General features: G+C 36.6%; 1 protein-coding gene across 1 annotated transcript in view; it reads left to right on the top strand.

Moving 5' to 3' along the window:
• Positions 1-10,409, top strand: part of SESTD1 (SEC14 and spectrin domains 1) — a 79,647-nt gene extending 69,238 nt beyond the window's left edge. The window contains exons 13-18 of the mRNA XM_006866704.1: positions 1,239-1,339; positions 3,730-3,811; positions 4,512-4,634; positions 5,572-5,763; positions 8,294-8,415; positions 9,685-10,409. Coding sequence (XP_006866766.1) covers positions 1,239-1,339; positions 3,730-3,811; positions 4,512-4,634; positions 5,572-5,763; positions 8,294-8,415; positions 9,685-9,814 — 750 coding nt within the window. The 3' untranslated portion in view covers positions 9,815-10,409. The remainder of the gene's footprint in view (positions 1-1,238; positions 1,340-3,729; positions 3,812-4,511; positions 4,635-5,571; positions 5,764-8,293; positions 8,416-9,684) is intronic.
• Positions 10,410-24,179: the final 13,770 nt, after the last annotated feature.

The raw sequence follows: 24,179 nt of genomic DNA, 5'->3' as shown, positions 1-24,179 counted from the left end.
AAAAAAAATAAAATAAAAGCCAAAACCCTGGAATTTAAAGGATTTTTAAAAAGTCAACTTACAGTTTAAAAAAACCCCAACTTGTTGCCACTGAGTAGATTTCAGTTCATGGTAACTCCACATGTGTGGCAGTAGAACTGTATTCCATATTGTTTTCAATGGCTGATCTTCTGACCGTAGTTTGACATGTCTTTCTTTTCAGGTGCCTCTAGGTAGATATGAACCCTTAACCTTTTGGTTAGTAGCAACCACATTACTTTTTTGCATCATCCAGGGACTCTTCAATTTGTAGTAGCAACTGCAGAATTTTGCAAAGTGAAGAATTTAAATCGTCTATGCATGTATGCTTACTCTAGCATGGTTGTATGAAACTTTTGCACACTTAGAAATTGTAAAGCCATCAATAAAACTTGGCAGAAACTCCTACCTTAAATTACAGAAAACATATTCATCAGGCAGACATTTCTTCTGTATCGTGTTCTCATCCCTGCAAACAAGTATCCATTTTTTTTTTTATGAATTCTTATCTCCTAGGGTGATCTAGCTCTCCTTTCATCAAAGCCAATCATACAATGGCTCTCCTGGCTCTTTACTCTATCAACTCCCAGTCTCTTTGCTGATTCCTTCCTTCACTCTAATGCTTAAGTGTCTCGTATTTAAAGAGAAAAAGAATGCCATACAAAAAGCATACAGCTTTCTTTACAACCCCCACGTCTTTTTTTTGCTTTTTCTAACCTCAGAGTTTCCTTCCTCACAGCCAAGTCAAATGAAGGTTAATCTACATTTATGCTGCTTCCTCACTCCTTCTTGTACATTTTTCAACCACCTTCAATCTAACTTCTTTGTCCCTCAGGATGTCACTTTTTTATGTCAGCATTTACTTTCTAATGTCTTCAGAGTGACTTTGAAATCGCCAAATATAATCAGTGCTTGACCTCACTCAAAATCCAGTGAATACTTCTAGTCCGGATCTTGCTCAACCATTCTGTTTGGACACGAGTGACTGACTTTCTTGTTAAAACGCCCTGGCAACCTTGTCTTCCAGGAAAACACCCCCATAATCTCACTCTTGGCACTTCCTCCGCCCCTCTACTTTTTCTCACTGGTGTCTTGTCATTTAGCCAGTGTGAGACTTCCAGGGTTTGTTTTAAGACCAGATTGTTTTCTCACTCTTAATTATATGTTTTTCCTGAATAATCTTACTGCTTTAATATTTTTTGAAGACCATAATTTAATAGTTAGGGCTCTTCCCTAGACCACTGTCCTATGCTGTAGATTTACAATCTCAGTTGCCTGCTGAGTATCTTCACCTGGATACCATATACACTCTTAAGGTACGGTATGTCCAGTTGGCATCATCTTGCTCCAAAACTTGCTTTTTTCCTGTAGCTTCCTATCAAGGTCAAAGGAACTACTACAAACTTCGGGCTTCAATCTTTCCTTCTCCTCATCTTTTACAACCTAATCAAATGTCCAAGTCCTGCTATCTCTGAACATATCTTTGTTCAAGATCTTATCTCTTCTCAGCCTTGGCCTTACTCCTTTCTAGTCTGTTGCACAGGAGAGTAATCTATGTAAAGTACAGATCTAATCACGTCACTGCCTTGTATAAAATCTCCCCCATGACTTCTTGTCTCAGATGGAGTTTCTGAATTGTTGTTAGGTGCCATCGAGTCAGAACCACTCATAGCAACCCCATGCACAGCAGAACGAAACAATGTCCGATCCTGGGCCAACCTCACTACTGCTGCCACACTTGACATCATCAATGATGCCACCTGGCCAATCCATCTCGTTGGGGGTCTTTCTTTTTCTCTCTGACCCTCCATCTTACCCAGTGTGACATCCTTCTCCAGCAACTGTTCCCTCCTGACAACATGTCCAAAGTATGAGAGACGAAGTTTAGCCATCTTGGCCTCCAAGGAGCACTCTGGCTTCACTTCTTCCAAAACAAATCTGTTGGTTCTTTTGGCAGCTCATGGCACTTTTAGTATTTTCCTCCAACACCACAATTCAAAGGCATCAATTCTTCTACGCTCTTCCTTATTCACTGTCCAGCTTTCGTATCCATATGAGGTTGTTGAAAATACCATGCCTTGGGTCAGGCGCAACTTAGTCCTCAAGGTGACATCTTTGCTCTTCAACACTTTAAAAATTTCCTGTGCAGCAGATTTGCCCAATGCAATACGTCGTCTGATCTCTTGACTGCTGCCGTGAATGTTGATAGTTGATCCAAGAAGAATAGATGTCCTTTACAGTCCAATACTGCATAATCTTATCTAACTTTTCCACAAAACCACACAACTAATTTCATTTTCCTAAATATATCATGTTCCATGCATCTATAACTTATGAGTATCGCTTTCCCCATTTTCTGACTAATGAGTTCTTATTTCAAGGTTCAGGAGTACTTTTTCTAGGAAGCCTTTTTGAATTTCCAAGGAAAATTAGTTATTTGCTTCTTCCTTGTTGTTGTTGTTGTTAAGTGCCTCTGAGTTGGTTTGGATTCATAGTGGCCCTGTATACAGTTTCCAAGGAGTTATTGGTGGGTTTCAACTGATGACATTGCAATTTGCAGTCCAGTGCTTTTCCTATGGTGCCACACCAGGACTCTGCACATCTTCCTACTCCCTTGAAAACTTTCATATATCTCCATAATAACATTTATCCTAAGACATTGTCAATGTTTATTTAAAACTCTGTCTTCTGATATGATGAGCATCCTAATAGTAAAGCCCATGTCTTATTTTTCCCCCACACATTTTTCATGGCATGTAATATGTGTTGAATATATGTATTTTATCTTCATCATCATAAAGTTTCATAATTTTTTTAAAAAATCAGATTTTTAAAAACATCCTCACTTTCCCTCAGTCTCTAGTAGAATTACACTAAGTTACACTTTAGCATTATGCATGGGCTCTTACTGAGGACATCCTGATAAGAACTAGCCTTGTGATAACCACTTCTGTATTGTTACCTGCCTTTCTTTAAGAACATCAATGGTAGTGAAGCCCAGTGCCTTCTGGGTAACTTGTATTTGACGCAGTGAGATTTTCCCTTGCCATTTAAATAATATGTAATTACATGGCAGTGAAGGAAATTAATCAGTATGGAGTTAGCCTTGTGACCTTGAAAGTTGAATGTGTATATTATCCACACAGGTCACAGTGACACTACAGAATATTTTGAGTTCTGTTTCTCTTTACCCAGAGAGCAATGGAGACCCCCCCATCCCTGCTCCCGTTAAGAGCATAGGTGGAGTTTTAATTTTTTATTCAGAACTAAATATTATTCTGAGTAACATAATATAATGGAAAGTATCAAATAAAAATTTTCTTTGGAATGTCATCCTATTATTATTTAAGGCACTTTACATTTTTATTTTTGAAGTTCATTGAATACATATTGGCAACAGATTTCTTGGAGGTTTAGTTATACTACTGTGTTCATACTTTGCTTCAATATTTTTCAGAATCCATGTTATCCTCAAGAGAGTTTGTGGTTCAGTATCTTTCAGGTATTTTGAGGTTTTAATATAGCATAGATCTAGATCTAGATCTCCTTAATATTCTTAAGATTCCTACAATTCAACATAGTTGCAGTATCCATAGTGTTGGAACTAAGTATTTAGTATACAGTATAGTATGACCCTATATGTGAATACTAGATATAAGACTTATGAACAAAACTGAAATAATGTCCTAAATTTATGTTTGGCTGTCTTAGATGTGAAGACATGGTAGATGTACGAAGGTTAAAGATGCTTCAGATGGTACAGTTATTTAAATGTGAGGAAGATGCCGCCCAGGTAAGTACCAGTCATCCACATTATGTAGTTGTCCTTTTATAAGACAGTAATTTCATTTTACTATGAACAAAAGGCATTTCCCCCCCATGATTATAGAGAAAATAAATCCACTAAGTCAAATTCTAGTTCTGCTGAAATCATAAATGTTTGCATTTCCAATGAGCTTATTGGTACAGTTTGATTTCTATTCCTATTAAAATCTGTTGAGATTGGTGGTTAACTTTGTGTTCAGTTGCATCTCAGTTCAAAGACTGGTGTAGCACATTGCTTTTTAACTTACAAGGGGTCCTTTCAATGCCACATGAACAATTTGATATCTTTGTGCAGCTGGCATCAGATAATGTCATTTCAGCTTGATATAGAGGAAGTTTATGATTTTATATAGTACAAAAAATCCATAAGGAGATCAGCAACAGATCTATCTTAGAGAAACACATAGTCTTCTGTTAATATCAACCATGTGATGGTTTGAATGCTTCTCTTAGTATGTCTTTAAATTTAAAAAATATATTTGAGGGGAGGAGAAGGGTATTAATTCATGTAGCTTGGTTCACTGAATGAAATAAACTATGAAGAACTAGGTTGCAATTAATGGAGTAATTAATCATATGATACTAATCTTTCCTTTTATAAATAGAATGTTTGATATGCTAAGTAAAGAGTTATGAGTCCGGCATCACTGTTACTTATTTTCGTTTAGGCAGTAGAGTGGCTAAGCGAACTTCTGGATGCTCTGCTGAAGACCCACGTCAGATTGGGCGACGATGCTCAGGAAACAAAAGTTTTACTGGAAAAGCACAGAAAATTTGTTGATGTTGCACAGGTGCAGAACTGGTTGTCTTCCTTTTCTACAAGCTCTGTGTTTAAATAGCTTTCTGCATGACTGTAATGTAACTTAACCCTTCAGGTCCAAGTAGGTTAGCTTTGTTATTCCAGAAATAATACAGAAGAAAGACAATGTCAACACCAGTGTATCAAAAGTACACTGTATAAACGTGAGCATTTGCGTTTTCCTAAATACAGGTTCTGTATGCTCCCTCTGAGTTATGTTTAATATTCTTGAATATTTAGGACTACCCACCTGCTCTTTCACAAAAGTCCATGTGAAATATGTGTTAATAGCAGTTAAAATAAAAACCCCACTTTCTGCCTCTCACCAGCGTTAGTATAAATATAGATCAAAATTGTTTTTGTGGTGTGAAAACTATCTTAATTTATTTTCTCTAATAATTAAGCTCACAGTGTAACAGTTGTGGTCTCCTACATGGATTACATAGCACCTAATTTTATCTATGTGTTTTATTAATTGAAGGAGCCCTGGTGGCGCAGTGGCTAATCTCTTGGCTGCTGGTTTGAACTAAGCAGCCACTCCTGGTGAGGAAGATGAGGCAGTTAGTGTCCATAAAGATGACAGTCTTGGCAGTGCTATGGGGCAGTTCCACTCTATCCAGTAGTGTGCTGTGAGTTGGAACCGACTCAGTGGCAATGTTCTCTTTGTTATTGTTTGGTTGGTTTTTGCTTTATTTAGTAAGAAGGTATTCTTGGCCAGTGGAATTGAGAAGACTGAAATGGACAAAACGTAGTAAGAAGAGGAAGCAAGAAAGAATCTTTGCTTCCTTTTCATTATTTCGCCTACAGATAATATGTAGTAATATTCATTTCTAGTGTTACTTAATTGCAAACACAGTTCTCCATTACTTTCCTATCCTTCTCTTCTGAATTATTGTCTTGTAATTTCATTTTATATTCTCTCTTTTTAGAGCACGTATGACTATGGAAGACAGTTGTTACAGGCCACAGTTGTGTTATGCCAGTCTTTGCGCTGCACATCTCGATCATCTGGGGATACGCTTCCTCGACTGAACAGAGTATGGAAACAGTTCACGATAGCATCTGAAGAAAGAGTACATAGATTGGAAATGGCTATTGCATTTCACTCAAATGCAGAAAAGGTGTGTGGTTTTTCCTAATGTAATTTTCGTACTATTTACTGTATTAGTATAAAAATGGTTAGTGCTGGTGGTGCTATTGGATACATAGTGGACTGCAAACCACGGGGGCTCAGTTCAAATACTCCACCTACTCTGTAGGAGAAAGATGAGACTTTCTGCTCCAGTCAAGATTTACATCCTGGGCATCCCTGTACAGGGTCACTGTAAGTCGGAATCTACTCAATGACACCAAACAATTAGAAGTCTAAAAAGATACTCTGCTGTAATATTGGTACTGATTTTAGTAATGTGATTGTTAATCTGTTTTTTCCCCCTAATTTATCTTACTCTCATTATTCAAAGCTGGTTTAGGTGTAATCTATTGTCTTGAGTTGTTCAAATCCAGTCCTCTTAATACCTGACAGCAGTGTTGGAGTACCATGGTGGGAGGAGTCCAGGAGCATTCAGCAGTCTTTGTACATCCCTTTCCCTTCACTCAGCCTGGTGCCACCATGTGCTCAGTTTGCGGCAGGGTCTCAGGACTTTTGTGTCTTTCATTGTGTCAGGAGAGTAAATGATGCTTCAGCAACTAGTACTCAATGTCACAAAGTTTGAAAAAGGGCAGTTTTGATTTTTGGAATGTTAGAGATAGTGCAACTAAAATAAAGATAAAAATAAAACCTTTTTCATGTACTTTCATTAAATATTCATTTCAAAATTTACTAGTAAATAAATTCATGCCATCAGTCCCAGTATGTAAAATGAAATATGTGCAATGTCACTGGGATAAGTTTTCAATAGATCCTTTTTATTAATCTGTGCAGTGAAGAGTCCAAGCTTTATATTTCCATTCTGAATAGGAGCTTTATCTTGTAGTTAACCTTGCTGTGATCCCTTAAGACGAAAGCTTACATTTTGGAGATGTTCAGTGTAATTGAAGAGTTTATAAACCTAAGTTGTAAACACGATAACCTGATCCGCAGAACACAGCAGAGGTTGCAGTGAACCTCAGAAACTGAGTAGTCTGTGTTTTATTGTGCATCTGTTGAGGAATGTGCATAGTTAAATCTTTGTGAGCTGAGCTCTGTGGATCGGTGTTGTGGTCTAAAATGAGCCTCATGAAGATGAGTGGAAGTATACAAATTGTTGATGTGTTCCTTTATTTATTTATTTAGAGTGAACACTTTTTATTGACGTATAACATTCACACAGAAAAGTATTCCGATCATAAGTGCTCTGCTCAATGAATTCTCACAAAGTGAGCACACTTGTGTATTCAGTACAGTGTGAGGCTGCAGGACATTGGCAGAAGTCCCACTTCCACTTCATTCTAGTCACACGGGCTGTCCAAGAAGGAATCCTAACATGACTAGTAACTTTTAGGTTGCTAAAATTTTTTTAAATGTATCTATCTACAAGGACGCTTTAAACTCCAGAAGTTTTTAACAGATCATGTAAGACGTGATATGGTTGAGAATTTTAAACACAAAATCAATGTTTCTACTTTTTTCTGCTATATGGACTTTTTAAAATTATAAGCATATTATATAAGGTAAGCACTGAAGCTATTAACTGCAAGGTATGTAGTTCAAATGCACCAGCCACTCCTCAGAAACCCTATATTGGGTCGCTTTGAGTTAGAACCAACTTGACAGCACTTAACAACAAATAATCAATTTGACTTAAGATTATTATGCTATGCAAACTTTTTTTACATGGTGTGATTTTTGTTTCGATTATATTCTGTTTCAATAATTATCAATATAACCACAACTAAAAGCAAATTATGTATTATCATTGGGAGCATATCTAAATTAATCTTAAATTTTAAATATAAGTAAAACTGTCCATTTAATAAATATGATTGAGTTGTTAATAAAGTGTAATGCAAAAAAAGGTATCAAAATAAATAATACTTTTTTTCCCCTTCCTTTTGCAATTCTATCTTTATTATGGATAGCTTTAAGTAGTAATAGGGAAGGAAAAAGAACAGTCTTTCATCAAGTTCTGTAGAGTGAGTGTCTTATTATTTGTATTATAACTTGATTACATTAGTAATTCAAGTTTGTAAGTTTAAAGTAACTGTCGAAATATCTAGCTAGGGTGTCACATCTGTTAATGTATTTGTATTCTGAAATAATTTTCAGTTATTTCTTTTGTGTTTTTAAAAGTCTGTAAGCTCCTTGAAGACAGGAACTGTATCATTTGTATCCCAAGCTATTGAATCAACACATAATGTTTATAAAGGATGTTTAATGAATGAAAGAATACATCTTAAACTCAAGTTGAGCTTACTTTCTAGATTGTCATCTAGTATTGTTTTTTCTTAGAAATCACTCTAGGCCTTTGCCTTCTCCAGTTTTATGCTGTTAGTGGAAATCATATGTTTGATTTTAGTGTTTAAATTTCTTGAGCCCATTGTGCTCCCTCTTAGACAGTAGTATTCTTGAAGATGCTAAAAACAAAATAGCACCTTCAATCTACTGAATTTGTAAGAACTTGATTCCCTTTCCATATCTCTTGATTGACGTTGCCCTATTATTTGTTACAGATTTTGCAAGATTGTCCAGAAGAGCCTGAAGCTATTAATGATGAGGAGCAATTTGATGAAATTGAAGCAGTTGGGAAATCACTTTTGGATAGATTAACTGTTCCTGTAGTTTATCCTGATGGGTATGGTGCAAGTTCTTCTAACAGTCTTGTTAGGTCTTAACATGAAATCATCAAGAGAGGAAAGTCTGTATTGCTTTAAAAAGCCATGTAAATTAGCTTTGGTCCACATTTTCAATTCCTACAATAAATTGGTTTAAAATGACAAGAAATCCAAACCTAGCTGTTAGTATTAGTAACAGTTAGTGCTTGCTGACATTGGATAACTTTCATCTTTAAACAGTTTTGTAGTAGAAGAAAGATCATTGATTAGACAGCACCACTGGGTGTCATAGCCGGGACTATGACTTAGTATCTCCTTAGGCTTTAGGACAGGAAATGAAAAGGGGACTGATATCTAATGAATCCATGACAAATGCCAAACACTTGGTTAAACACTTCAGCTTCTTTTGAAGTGTTATTTTTTATTACTTTATAAATAAAGAAGTTGAGGCTCAGGAACATTTGATAAGGTGTTTAGACTTTCACAGCCTGTGAGTGTTAGCGCCAAGATACCACTCTGTTTATTTTGTGTGAAACTTGTCTGACAGTATTATTTATATTTTATAAGGTTATCCATATGTATATTTGTATATATATCTTTTATGAATTCTTCTGGTAAAATAAAATAAATAAGGTGGTCCCTGTGGATTCACTGTTTGAAGACCAGATTTAAATCCTGTTTTTTCTACTATTTGATCATTTAGCTTCCTAAATTTTTATTTCTGATCTAAAAAAATAAGACAACTAAACAGTTTCCAAGAAATCTTTTAGCTCTAACAAATCTATGACTTGGACTGACTTAAGTATCTTTGCAAGTAGGATAAAATTATGATTTTATCTATTACTGTCCCAAATGCTGCCTTAACATTGAAAGAGTGCTTTACTCACTTGATGGCTATATGAGATAGTTGTGTGCTTGGTGTAGTTAAAGCACATGTACACATTTTATGTTGGTGAATGCTTATGGACCTAAAATTAAGTAGAATATCTTCAGTGTTACATTGTTGGATTATTGAGATTATTGTAACTTCAGATTATATACCACACTTGCACCACTGATGTCTTTTTCTCAACATGTCTTACCATATTTTATGCCTTTAAAAAAATGTTTTTCTTACAGAATTACTACTTCTCAAAGATAAACATGATGCGCTGAGAATGAACTAATTTATACTCAAAGGCCATTTCACATAGATAGTTATTTTATGGTGGCTTACTTCCTTTTCATTTGCTATATTCAAAGGATTTGTATTTTATCTGATCGGGACTTTTTGTTTGTTTTGCTTTTAGAACTGAACAGTATTTTGGGAGTCCAAGTGACATGGCTTCTACTGCAGAACACATCAGAGACAGGATGAAACTCGTTAGTCTCAAAAGACAGCAACTCAGACATCCTGAAATGGTGACCACCGAGAGCTAATAACTGCCACCACCCCACAGACCTGCAGTTCATACTCCCACATGTGGCTGGCAAACGACAGCATTAGACACAATACAGTCAGCTGCATTTCATAGCCAAGATAAGCCTCATTTCTTCCTGTTACACATTTCTCTCTACATGTTAACACCTTCTAAACTATGAGGGCATAATTAACATGCTTTGAGACCTTAGACTCCAAGTATCTTAAAAGAAGGAACTATAAACATTGCACTGAAAACTTGCTTTAAAGCTTTATCTGACCTAACAGTTTGTAGATGAAAAACTGATAATAAGCTTTGAATGGTGCTAACAAAAGTTTAGGAGCTCTCTATAGAAAAAAAAAATAAAAACAACTTGCCCTTCCTCCCCCAGTGATGTAGAAAATTTAGGCTGTAGTTAAACTGTTATCAGTAGACAATAGTGTCCTCAAAATTTTGCTTCATAAGTTTTCTTCAAAATGTATTATTTTTATTGTGTTAATATGGAGAAAACCCTTCAGATCTTTGATATATCATATTCATTAAGAGACATTTTCCTATTTGTATTGATAATGTATTAAAAATGTTGTTTGTGCTTAATAAAAGGTTTCTTTGAAATATTTAATTTGGTGGACAGATCCTATTTCGAAACCTGAGTGCCTTATTTTAAAGGGCATTCTTAGGGTTGTTAGCTTGGTTTAATTGTTTTTCTGTTAGTTGCATGTGTTTTAGCCAGAAAATTTATATGTAAGCATGTGTATATAATAAATAAATAAGCATGTTTTATCATGAAAAACAGTTGTGAAGAACAATTTAGATCTTTAAGAACTTAATAATAATGGAATACTATTTCTAATTTTTCTCTTTTTCAACTTTAAAAAATATTATCTGTAATATCAACTCCCCTGAAGATACTTTGTCTTTAGGGTAGGAGAGCTGGGGAAGGAGACATATGCAGTTAGTTACTTCAGTGTAATCCTTTATATCAGAGTAATCTTTCTGGAACGAAAATAGCAATTGTTAATAAAATCTAAATTCTCATGATAGACTAGAGACAAAATAAAATCTGACGTTGTCCAATAACAAAAAACTTGTACTGTTCTTTAGAAATAATTGATCATAAAATACTAGTGTTTTTAGGTTTATGTTATGTTTAAATGATAAGATACATATAATTTAAATATAAATTTTTATTTCAGAAAATGTTTTTGAGAAAGAGTTAAAATAATTTTTTGCCTGTTATCAAATATAAAATTGTATAAAGAATCGTATGATGTTTTTGTTGTTGTTGTGACTTATAAATATGCTTTTGTATCCTCCAATGCAAAACACTTTCTCTGAACCTGCTGGTTTCTCCACCTTCCTCACTGTCAGACTGACTTCTTAGAGAAATCCCTATCCTTTGTCCTCACATCCTCCTCATTCACTGGTTAGTACCTGCAGTCAGGTTTTGCTTAGCACTCTGGTGAAAATTTTCTTTTGCAAGTCAGCAGTGAGCCTCCAGCTATCCAATCAAATGGTTTTTACACGGTCTGGATCTCTTAACCTTTTCTATCTCTGCAACACTTGCACCGCTGAGCAGCCTTTCCTAGACAGTGTCTTTTCCCTAGAAGGTGTTCTCTTTCTGTCCCAGCTGTGGGCACAGTCTCATAACTCTTACTAAAATGTACTTGCTGTCTATGTGATCACTCAAATTTTATCCTCAGAATGCTTCAGGCTCTTCTGTAGGCAGAGCTGCTGTTTTCTCAGTATGTTTTGTGTTATATTTCTGATCCAAAATTTAGTCCTGGTAATTGCAAATGCCTACTTAACATTTCAATCTAGATAGAGTATTTATTATCTTTGTCCTCTTAGGGCAATTTTGGTTAATGGTGCAGCCATTTTCCCAGTGAAACATACCAGAAAATCTAGGGGCAGAGTTCCACAGCTCCCTCTTTGTCTAATGCTGCCACTGGTTTCGAGAACGCCCAGGAACTTCTTTCTAGACTTGATATATCTTCTCAGTCTTCTAAGGCTTTAACTGTTATGAGTATGAACTCTAGTGATTCTTCTTTTCCGTCTTCATGATGGTGCTAACCATAGGCTTCAGTTGTTTGTCTATATCTGCTATGTTAGCTCTTTTGAGGGCAAAGATTTTGTCCTGTTTTCTGTTTCTTAGTTCTTTGTTCAAGCACAGCAGGTACTTGGTTCCCCTGTCTGAATAGCATATTATAAGCATTAGTAATAATTCATTTCTTACTGAATTCTGAAGTCTGATTTTAATCTTATATTTATTTCCTAACTCTAGAACTGACTTGTGAGTGAACCGACTCATAATGAATTCATTTGATATTTTAGATATTTAGATATCAGCTACATTAGATATTTAGCTGTTGTAGTCAGTATATGTTTCTTATACTGACTTTGAGTGTAGTAAGAATTTTTTCATTAATAACTTCTTGAATTGAACTGATTTGTTTGTCATGAGATTATTCTGTCACCAACCTCCTGACTTCTCATTGTCAAATGAGTTAATTTTTTATATGCCTTAGGCTACCCTGCCTGTACAAAGAGTGAAGTAAGGCAACATCTGTAACTGTTATTTTGAATTTGAGTTTTTCAGATGAAGCTGAATATGCTTGATAAAAAATAAATGTTTTTACTCTTCATCTGGAAATTTGCTGCTACTTACTTTGTGTATCTGTCTATTCATAGGTTATCAGTGAAAACCCACCAGTGTCGTAATGTGTTGTGTTTTTTTTTTTTAAATAGGGTCATAGTATACTTAGTGTACTCTGAAGGTTGTTCTGCGATGGCCGCCAACTGTTTGATATTACAGCTGGTTCTATCTGTTTCATAAATTAATATTGCCCTGAATACATAACAAAAAACCATTAATTTCTGATTGGAATATACCATAACTTTCCACATGACTTCTGCCCATCTCAGGGAGTTATTAAAAGTTTTGGTTAGTCAACTTTGTGTGTGTGTGTATGGTTAATTTGCCTTTTCTCTTGGCTTCTTATTGTGTATTTTCTCCTATGTAAACTCAATATATAATGGCAGTTTTGGCATATATTCTTCACACTTGTGTAACCCAACAATTTTAATGTAAAGGTGATAACTTCATTTCAGATAAAATTGGTTTCATTCCCAGTTCTCATTGTCGATGCCCTTACTCTGCTAGTGTAACTTATTGGTTAGGTGATGAAACTGCTCAGTCTGCCAGCTGGGATGTTGATGGCAGGCTCAGACTTCATGGCTATATTGAAGATTATATGCTTTTCTTGCCTTGTAGGCATTTAAATTGGAAAGTGCTTGATGCTGTACTGATGCCCTATTTTAATATACTCCCAAGGGTTGCCTAGTTTTAATGTGCTGTTTCCTTACTCTGTCAGTTGACATATGGCATGCTATCAAGTTTTATAGATTATTATTTCTAGTAGCATACTCCTTAATATAAATAGGACAATTCATTTACTTTTCTGATTGTGCTGAGCGAAACATATTCTCCATTCTAAACCCATTTTAACCAGTGACATGATTGTGAGATTAGCAGAAGCGAATCCTGGGAGAGAATTCAGCATTCTCTACTACATTTGAAGTTCCATTAGTAGGCATTAAATATTGTGTACATCCTCACATCTTACCCAGACTGCTCAGGGCCATAGTAAATTACTCTGTCTACCAAAGATAACATGGGTGCTACAAGTGTCTACATCTTGATATACAGAGAATGAATCAGGCAGAATCAAACACCAGTAACTAGATCATCACTACTGAGAAGACTTGTATGATCTTGGTACCCCTGCCTATCATCAAGAAGAAAGTTCTCTAAAAAGAGGGACTGCAATATAGCTTACACTTAATCTAATTAGTAAGTTCATCACTGTTAGCTGTCAGTTCTAAAGGTGAAAAAGTATAAATTGAGAAAAAATATTTAGGAATATAGGATAACAAATATCTTGTTACGGCAAAACCAAGTACAGATTTAACATCTGACATTATTTGGCTTTAACATGTGCTACAGAATAATCTAGATTTAACTAAGAAGAATAAATACAGAACAGATAAAAGATTTTAAAGGACTGTAATGAATATAATAGACTTGGAATATGAATACACTGTTTTAAAATCTGGCTTTGCCCTTCAGTATGACCTGGTAGTATAGTGGACTGATTATGAGCCAGGCTGCTAATTGCAAGGTCAGAAGTTTGACTCTATCAGCCACTCTACAGAAGAGAGATGAGGCATTCTGCTCCCCTAAAAATTTACAGCCTCAGAAACCCTATCCAGGGTTGCTATGAGTTGGAGCTGACTCAACAGCACACAACCACCACTAGCACCACCACGACCATAAAAATCACTAGACTTCTCTGGATCTACAAAAGAGCCTCAAGTAATTTCAAGAGTAAAGTAAATAATATAAAGTGTGTTTAAAACTTTGAAAACTAAAATTCTGGACAAAATGGGAAGTATTACTGGAATTATCATTTCAGAACAGAAAATAGATCATTCTTTTACTTGTTCTTGTCTCAGCTGGCAAGCATGGGACAATGAGGGAAATGCCACATTGTTCATGTCTGCCTCCCATCCCAATCCACTAGTGAATAAAGAAAAAACACACTTAGAATTACATTCAGCTCATACTACCAGTGAGTGCATTAGTAGTAACTCTGAGGCTTCTAAAGCTGAAAAGTTAATGATTTATGGCCTGATAGATCAGCAAGATGGATGATGATTGAAAACAGAATCTCTTTTGAGGTTGACAGGGCATGACACAGCTCCATGTATAAATTCAAGTAAAAGTTATTCTCATACTGGATGTTAATGAGTTAATGAGTTAGCACCAATCTCTAGAAACAAGAACATGGATGTTAGATTTATAAATTATCCCACCAGACAGGCACAGAACATGGTTTAAGATAACATTCATGTCAAACAATCTTGGTAAACTCAGGCAGATAATAAACATGGCAGGATTGATCCTGTAATGGAGACTAGAACAGAAGATGCTCCCTGAGATACGTAAATACAGGAGAATGTTTAAGATGGAAAAAGGCTCTTGAATGTGACTAACATTAATCATTTAAAGCAAAATTGAAAACAGAAATTTTGAGAACACTAGAGTCCTAGCGTGGTGCTGTAGGACAAGCACTAGACCACAAGCTCAGTTTGAACCAAAAGGTTGGCAGTTCAAACCCACCAGTCTTTCTTCAGAAACCCTATGCAGGGGCACTGTGAGGTCGGAACGGACTCAAAGGCACTTAACAAAAATGCAATTCAAGAAAACGCACCTGTACTAGTTGAAGAATTTAGAGATCGAAAGAAAGCCAAAAATCATGACTAAATATTTTGAAAGCAGTGAGTAAATCTTAAGCATTTCTTTCTGTTACGAGTACTCCTAAGTGGAAAGATGTATAATTCCTGCATACAATAATATAGAAATTCTTAGACTATCTCTAAGCATAGTTACCAGCTGCTAGATATTGAGGGCACTGTAGTTAGGATTATAAATCTTACTTGGAAAATTGTAACAAAAGACTGTTGATCTCAAACCAATTTCCATTGAATCTCAGAGTCACCTCAGAAGTATTTAGAAGTCAAACGCCATTTAGTAAGGGTGCCCAAATGTGCCCCTCGGAGAGAGACAACACAAGTCAGATGTCCTTCAGTAAGCATACAGAGATCAGATTTCACACCATGTTTTAAGCTGTACACGTCTTTAACAATTTTGAGCCAGAGATTTACACTCAGGAATAGCCTTAAATCTCAACAATTTTGATGATTATACTGATATGAGATCAATAGTGAAATTATCAATTGCATTGTTTAATAAATGTTGCAACCTGGGTTTTTTCCCAACGTTTTATTATAAAACATTTCAAGCAAACACAAAAGTTAAAAATTCCATACTGTACCTCAGTATAGTCACCATGTAGATGCTAGCTAGCATTAGCATTATACTATGCTTACTCTGTAATCCTAGTGTACTGCTGTAGGATAAGCTCTTGACTGTGAATCACAAGGTCAGTGGTTCAAACCCATACCAGCTACTACTTGGAAATCCTATTGAGGGTCACTATAGAGTGGGAACTGACTCCATGGCTTTTAACAATGACAGTGCTTACCTTATCACATATCCATCAGTTTCATCAATCCATTTTCTTTTTGATGCATTTCTACTAAATACTTCAACATGCAATTTATTGGACTTTAATATTTACTTATTATTTTAATTGCATACAATGTGTAAATATTAAGTGTGCATTCTTTGAGTTTTGACAAATGCATGCTATCAAGACATAAAACAATATCCCAGAAAATTTCATACATCCTTTCCAGTCAATTCCTCTCTCCACCTCAAACCTTAAGGTAACCACTTTTGTTGTTTTTCTACCATAATTTAGATTTGCTTGTTCTAGAGCACATAAAATGGAATCAGGAAGTATACACAACTTTCTACAAGACTTTTTTCACTTAGGATCGAACATTGTTTCGTTCTGCTGTGCATGGAGTCGCTATGAGTCGGTTCCGACTCGATGGCACCTGACAACAACAACAACAACATGATATTTTGAAGATGCATCCATGTGGTTGTGTATTTCAGTACTTCATCCTTTCTATTGCTGACTAGCAATATTTCATTGCATTACTATAATACAATTTATTTATTCCTTTCCTGTTGATGGATGTCTGGGCTATTTCCAGTGTTGGGCAATTCTGGGTAAACCTGTTATGATCATTCTTAAATCTTTTTGTGAACATAGATTTTCATTTCTTTTGAATAAATGTCATTGAGTCGATTCTGACTCAACGACACTGTATAGGGTTTTGAAGGAGCAGCTGGTGGGTTTGAACTGCCAACCTTTTGGTTCACAGTCCAATGCTGATCCTACAGAGCCACATTTGGGTCAGAAACTGCCAGACTTTTTCTTACTTGTGCTGCACCCTGGACTTAATAGTAAGTATATCTTGGATGTGTAGAAAGATGTGAGTTATTTTATGATTCATATTGAAACACTAGAAGTGAGTCATGGGTGGAAATGGCATTGTTCATGGTTGAGGATTGCAGTTGGTGTTATTTTACAGAAGACATTAACTTATTTATCCAAAAATGCTCTCCAAAAGGCTTCCTGTGCCTGAAATTTTGGCATTAGTTTCACTCCTGGAAAGGTAAAGTACTTAGCCAAGTATGGTGATCTACTAGGAAACTTGCAACACTTTTTGAAGCCCCTCGTATTAACTAGGAGATACAGCAGTGATTTGTTACCACCCATTTTTTGTTTACAAAATAAAACTATAAAATGAACAGAAAAGGATATTTTGTGACAGGGGTGAGGTATAAAAAAACTTGTACTACTAATGGGTCCCAGATACAGCAATGTGAGAGAACCACCTACACACAGAATTCCCCAAATGATGGTCAAGAAACCAGAAAATGGCGTGGGAAGAATTCTACCTCACAGTTTTGCATAGGGGATACTATGTTTTTACAGGACATACTAGCTTTTTAAAAAATCCTCTTTTTAGTGTGTTTTTATTCAGTACCACCTAACTGTAGTTGTGTGTTTTACCTTTCCCTCCTGTTCTATTACATAAACCCTGTAAAAGCATAATCATATGTATGTTTCCAATGCTCTTGTTTAGAGATATGTTTGTATGATTTATCCAATCTTTCCTATTACATTTGAAGGGCTGGGACATTCAACTTTTACTGTAAATCCTTATAATGTTCTACATATTGTAAATATGCAATAAAAATACTAAAAACTATAACTAATGGCAGCTGATTTTTATATCTATTTCTTTGAAATGGCGTCACCTGGGGCAATAGGTTTGCTTTCTGTTTCTGAAAATTGTTTGCAAAATCTAAGGAGAGTCATTTCTATAACAATCTAATGAAATGTGCATCTTTGAATCTATTCAAACTATTTTATGTAAAGCTTTAAACTATCAATATTTTCTAAAATCTCAACCAAAAGAAAAAGGTAACATCTTTATTTAGAAATAATCTGCAGTCTTGGAAAACTGAAGCTAAATGCACTGGCCTTTCACTTGAGCTCCCCCCATCCAAAGTCCCCCACCTCCACCTTCCTACAGGCTTGTCCTGGAAATCTAATGCTTTCTTTAGTTCCTGCATTGTCAGGAACTATTAGATTCTCATCACAATAGGTAGTAATTAGATTTCCTTTGTTCCTACCTAGAAGTGAATTCTTGACCAAAATATGAGTCCCAATTGACTCAAGGACAGTTAACAACAACAGTGTTCATTGGAGCCCTGGTGTAGTGCTGTAGGATCAGCACTGAACTGCTCACCACAAGGTTAGTGGTTCAAACTCACCAGCTGTTCCTTGGAATCCCTATACAGGGTCAATTATGGTTAGGATTCCAAACCAACTTGACCACACTTAACATCAACAATAACAATGTTTATTCAAGGCTAGGCAAAACAACACAACTAGCTATGTTTAAAGTAACAAAACCACTATTTTATAGATAATAGCTCCAAAATCACTGCCAGGAATTTAGGATTACTAGGGTTTAGAAATTGACAAGCCTAGAGTCCTGGTGTGGTACTGTAGGATAAGCACTGGACTGCTAACAGAAATGTCAGTGGCTCAAACCCATCAGCTGCTCCTCATCAACTCCATTAGACTGGCTATGAGTAGGAACAGACTGGATGGCACTTGTGGTATCTGAGTTGAAAACTGCTTTTGATTTCAGAAATGTTTAGAACTCACATACGACAAGGAAATTTGTGTTACTTAGGAAATGAATATTGATTTTAGAGGCAGACATGGTTCCATTGTAGAGATGTAGTTAGAATCAGAACTTGTGTTCTAGATCAGTGCTTGTCAAACCTGAATGTGCCTCCAGAGCAACTCTTACCAAGTGCTGTTGAGTCGGTAACAACTCCTAGTGACCCTGTGCAGGGTTTCTGAGGACCAGCTGATTGGTTTGAACCACTGACCTTGGGGTTAGCAGTCCAGTGCTGATTCTACAGAACCACACCAGTACTCCACTGTAGATCTTATTCAAATGCAGATTATTCTTCAGGGGTAGGACCCGAGCTCTACATTTCCAGCAAGGTCCCAAGTGACATTGATGCTGCCAGATCATAAGTTGCGCTTTGGACTGCAAGGTTCCAGGTCATCTTTTAAAAACTCTTCAGTATTTGGACTTTCAAAATCAATGCCTGATCCTCCTCTTTCAAATGATTGAATTTCTCTTATTGAGTAGAATCAGAGGTGGCATTTGGTGAGGTATATGGGCTGACAAAAGAAGAAACAGATCTGTGTTGAAAGAAATGCAGGCAGAGCGCTCCTTGGAGGCCAGGATGACCAAACTTTGTCTCTCATACATTGGACATATTGTTAGGAGGGACCAGTTGCTGGAGAAGGATATCATGTTTGGTAAGGTGGCAGCATCAATGGGCTCAAACGTGGCAACAATTGTGAGGTTGGCCCAGGATCTGGTAGTGTTTCGTTCCATTGTACATAGGGTCACTATGAGTCGGTACCGACTCGATGGCACATAACAACAACATTGTATGCTTCTAATGAAATATGCTTCTAATGAAATAAGGTAAGTACATCCCATATATGATGAATTTAGCAAATTCAAGACAGAATGAAACCTAAACTCGTTTCACTACTTTTTGACTGAGTAACATGGTTCACCAGAGGAAAATAATGCCTTTGAGTTTTAACAATAGTCTAAAATCTGAATGTACATGTGCTCTGTTATTATTGTGATTAAGTGCCATCAAGTCAGTTCTGACTCATAGTAACCCTCTTAAGGGTTTCTGAAGCTGTAAATCTTTCCTGGAACAGAAAGCCTCCTCTTTCTCTCATAGAGTGGTGGTGGGCTTGAACTGCCAACCTTGTTGCTCGCAGTTCAGTGTTTATCCTACAGAGCTATTACGTTCCTAAATGTGCTCTGTTGTTGTTAGGTGCTATCAAATCAGTACCGACTCCTAGCGACCCTGTGCACAGCAGAACAAAACCGCCCCGTCCTGGGTCAGTGTCACAGTCGTTGGTACATTTGAGCCCATTGCTGCTGCCACTATACCAATTCATCTCGGTGGTCTTGCTCTTTTTCTCCGACCTTCCATTTTACCCACCATGAAATCCTTTTCCAGAGACTCGCCCCTCCTGATAATAAGTCTGAAGTATGAGAGACAAAGTCTGGCCATCCTGGCTTCCCAGGAACATTCTAGCTGTACTTCTTCCAAAACAGATCTGTTTGTTCTTTTGGCAGTCCATGGTACTTTACATTTTTTCCTCCAACACCATAAATCAAATGTATTAATTCCTCTATGGTCTTCCTTATTCACTGTCCAACTTTAACATGCAGATGAGGTTTCTGAAAATAGCATGGTGTGGGTCAAGTGCATCTTAGTACTCAAACTGACATCTTTGCTCTTCAACGCTTTAAAGAGATCTTGTGCAGCAGGTTTACCTAATATAATACATTGTTTGATTTCTTGACTTCTGCTTCTAGGAGACAGAAAATTTCTTGACTGCTGCTTCTAGGTGATAGGGAAAAATAAAAAAAAGAAAGAAAAATGCCAGTAATTAATCAGTTCAGAGAACAGAGTTGTTGTTTGGCTCCTTCAAGGCAGTTCTAACTCACAGAGATCCTAGCAAAGCATAATGAAACACTGCCACCAAACAAGACTGGTCCCTCCTGTCAACAGGCACAAAGTATAGAAGACTAAGTTTCACCATTCTGGCTTCTAAGGAACATTTTAGCTGCACTTCTCCCAAGACACACTTGTTTGTTCTGGCAATCCATGGCAATTTTAATATTCTTTTCTAACACCATAATTTAAATGCATCCATTTTTGTGTGTCTTCAGAAATCAATTTGCATAGTCAATAAAGCACAAATAAACATCTTTCTGGTGTTCTCAGCTAAGATACATCTGATGTCAGCAAGGCTATCCCTAGAACCACTTCCTCTTCTGAAGCTGGCTTGAATTTCTGGCAGCTTCCTGTCAACGGACTGCTGCAATCGCTTTTTAATTATCTTCAACAAAATTTTATTTTGAGTGTGAACACGATGATACTGCTCAATGATTTCTGGAGTCCATTGGGTCAGACAAACACAGTTTACTTTCTGTTTCTTTAACCACAGTATGCTTAACATAGTTAAATGCCTTATTATTCATTGTGTTTCACTTTGTTGACTTACCTATAATCTTTATAGACTTCTCTTTTTGAATGTAGCATTTTTTCTTGTTAGTTTGTGTGTGTTCTTTATGTAATAAAGATAGTAGTCCATCGTATTGTAGCAAGTATTTTTCTAGTTTGTTGCTCTATCTTTCTTGATGTTGGTGTGGCTTTCATTTCTATGGTGAAATCTATTCATTATTTTCCTTTTTGGTTTCTTGTATTTCCTCAGTGCTTATCATGTTCTGCTGCATAAGCTTAAATTTTGTTCCTTTTCTGCTGTTTATCCTTTACTTTTAAGTCTTAAATCTAGACATTGTTTTGGTGCATTATTGAAATGATGATACAATAAAATAGATTTTTCCCAATGTCAAATGTTTTCAACATTGTTGAATAATCTATTTCTCCAGTTGTATTCTCAGGATACTCCATGAATAATATATTGAGTTCTTAAGTCTACTAGACTTGCTTCTGGGCTAGCTATTTTGTTTGGTTGATCTGTGTGTTTAATTTTCAATACCACACTGCTGGTTGTTGTTGTGTTTAAGTGCTGTTGAGTCTGTTTTGACTCACAGCGACCTTGTATAGAATTTCTAAGAAGGAGCTGATGGTTTGAACTACCAGCCTTGTGGTTCGCAGTCCAGTGGTGAACATACAGCACCTCACCAGGCGTTGGCTCCTTTAACCACAAAAATAAAGGTCTTCTTAGTAGCATTGTAGAGAAACAGCTCTTTCCTACGAATTTTTTTTAAAAATAAATTTAAAACAATACAGCAACAACCCAAAACACTCCATGAATGAGTATAGATGCAGCAGAAGCAGAAGAGTTGATAAGAAAGGCTATATGCTCAGAGATGGCTAAAAAATGAGGAAGGGAAAACAGTAGCATACAGCATGATACCTCAGTGGACAAAGTATACATCATAGAGTGAGATCAAGGCAGAATGGAAACGCAGAGGAGAAAAAGTATGCAAGAAAACAAGAACATGCAGTGAAAGAAGCACACAAATGATAAGGAAGGAGAAAATGCGAAAACAGCATTAAGATTTGTAAGCAGAAAAGAAAAAAAAATAATAATAGCATAGTGGTTACGAATCGGGCTGCAAACTGCAAGGTCAGTAGTTCGAAACTACCAGCTGTTCCGTGGGAGAAAGATGAGGCTTTCTGCTCCCGTAAAGATCTACAGCCCGGGAAACCCTGTACAGAGTCTCTATGAGTAGGAACCGACTCCATGGCACATAACCACCACTAATAGAAAGTAGAGTGGTTTTCAGCTAATTAAATGAAACAATGTTTGTGGAGTCTTTAGCACAGTGGCTGGCACATGTCAGTACTCTGTATTGGAAAATGTCTCTGAGCTCCCTAAATGACAAGCTCCCCGAGGGCAGAGATTGTGTGTCCTCTTCCTGAGTTCTCCTTGGTGTTTAAATCAAGGTCCGGTGCATCAAAATGGTCAAGGGATACATGTTTTTTTTAGGAATGAATATTTGTATGAAATCAAGTGCTGTGCTTTTAACCCATTTGATTCTTTCAGGAGAATTACCCTTAAGTGGCACAAAGATGATGAAAGAGTAGACAAGATTCACAAGATTCCTCGCTGAGGGTCTTTACCATTTATTGCTGAGAATCCCCTTTCAATTCAGTTTCATCTAGAAGGAGCCAGACTTTGTCATGTCAGTAACATTTAACACATCAGATTCCTTACTGGGGACTGATTACCAATCAGGCACAAGCAGGAGTGGCGGGACTCGGGAATGGTTATCAGTCAGTCGATAGGGAACTACAAGAAGTATTTTAACTTGTACCTTTTTGACTATGCAAAGATGAAACTACTGTGTGAATCATGACAAACTCTGGATAACATTGTGAAGAACGAACATTCCAGAACACTTAATTGTGCTCATGACAAACTTGTACACAGAGCAAGAGACAGTCATTTGAAAAGAACAAGGGGATACTTGATGGTTTGAAATCAGGGTTGTATCCTTTCACTATATTTAACCTGTATACTGAACAAATAATTCCAGAAGCTTCATTACATGAAAAAGAAGGTGGCATTAGGATTGGAGCTTCCTCATTAACAACCTACGCTATGCTTGCCAGAAGTAAGGAAAACTTGAAAAGCTTACCAATGAATGTCAAATACTACAGCCTGCGGTATGGCTTGCATATCAATGTAAATAAAACAAAAATTCTTACAACTGGACCAGTAAATAACGTCATGATAAACAGAGAAAAGATTGAAGTTGCCAATCACTTCATTTGGCTTGGATCCACAAACAACACACATGGAAGCAGCAGTCAAGAAATCAAAGGACAATCACATTAGGTAAATCTGCTACAACAGACCTCTAGAGTATTCAAGAGCAAAGGTGCACCCAACCCATGTCATGCTTTTTTCAATTGCCTCAAATGCATGTGAAAGTGGGTAATGAATGAAGAAAACCATAGAGGAATTGATGCATTTGAGTTATGGAGTTGTAGAAGAATATTAAAAGTATTGTGGAATAACAGGAAAACAAACAAATCTGGGCTGGAGGAAGTGCAGCCAAAATGCTCCTTAGAAGCCAAGATGGTGAGACTTTGGACATGTTATCAGGAGTTACCAGTCCCTGGACAAGGACATCACAGTTGGTAAACTGGAGGGTCTGCAAAAAAAAGAGGAAGACCCTCACGAGATGGACTGACACAGCGGCAGCAGCAATGGACTCAAACGTAACAGCAATTATGAGGATGGCACAGGACCAGGCAGTGTTTTCCTTCCATTATGCAAAGCGTTGTTGTGAATCGGAACCTACAAGACAGCACCTAACATTACAATTCTTTATCCTGAAGTGTACTTTGTAAATGAAGGAGGGAGCTTCCTTTCAGTTCTTTATTGCAAGATTTTTTTTTTAATTGATAAACATTTTTAAAAACTTTTTATTGTGAATGGAGTGTTTCATCTCAATAATTTCAATCCCCTCTATGCAAAAACAGTTATCCAACTTCCTCTTTGTAATTCCTATTTCCATTCCAACCCCTTTCTATCCTGCCTTAACTTTGTCCTTAGCTAAATGTTGTCCTTTTGATCCTGAGTGATTGATTATTACATAGTGTGAGTAGGCCTAGCTAGTAGTGTCGTCCCTGTATCTACTCCTTGGTTGAAAATTGAGCTATGAGGGTGCATTCCCTTCCAGACCTGTAGGGTGATCGAGGGCCATAGTCTCCAGTTCTTCCAGTCTCTTTCTGA

The sequence above is a fragment of the Chrysochloris asiatica genome, unplaced genomic scaffold (assembly GCF_000296735.1).
Source record: "Chrysochloris asiatica unplaced genomic scaffold, ChrAsi1.0 scaffold00094, whole genome shotgun sequence".
NCBI lineage: Eukaryota > Metazoa > Chordata > Mammalia > Afrosoricida > Chrysochloridae > Chrysochloris > Chrysochloris asiatica.
This window is presented reverse-complemented; position numbering and strand designations above follow the sequence as displayed.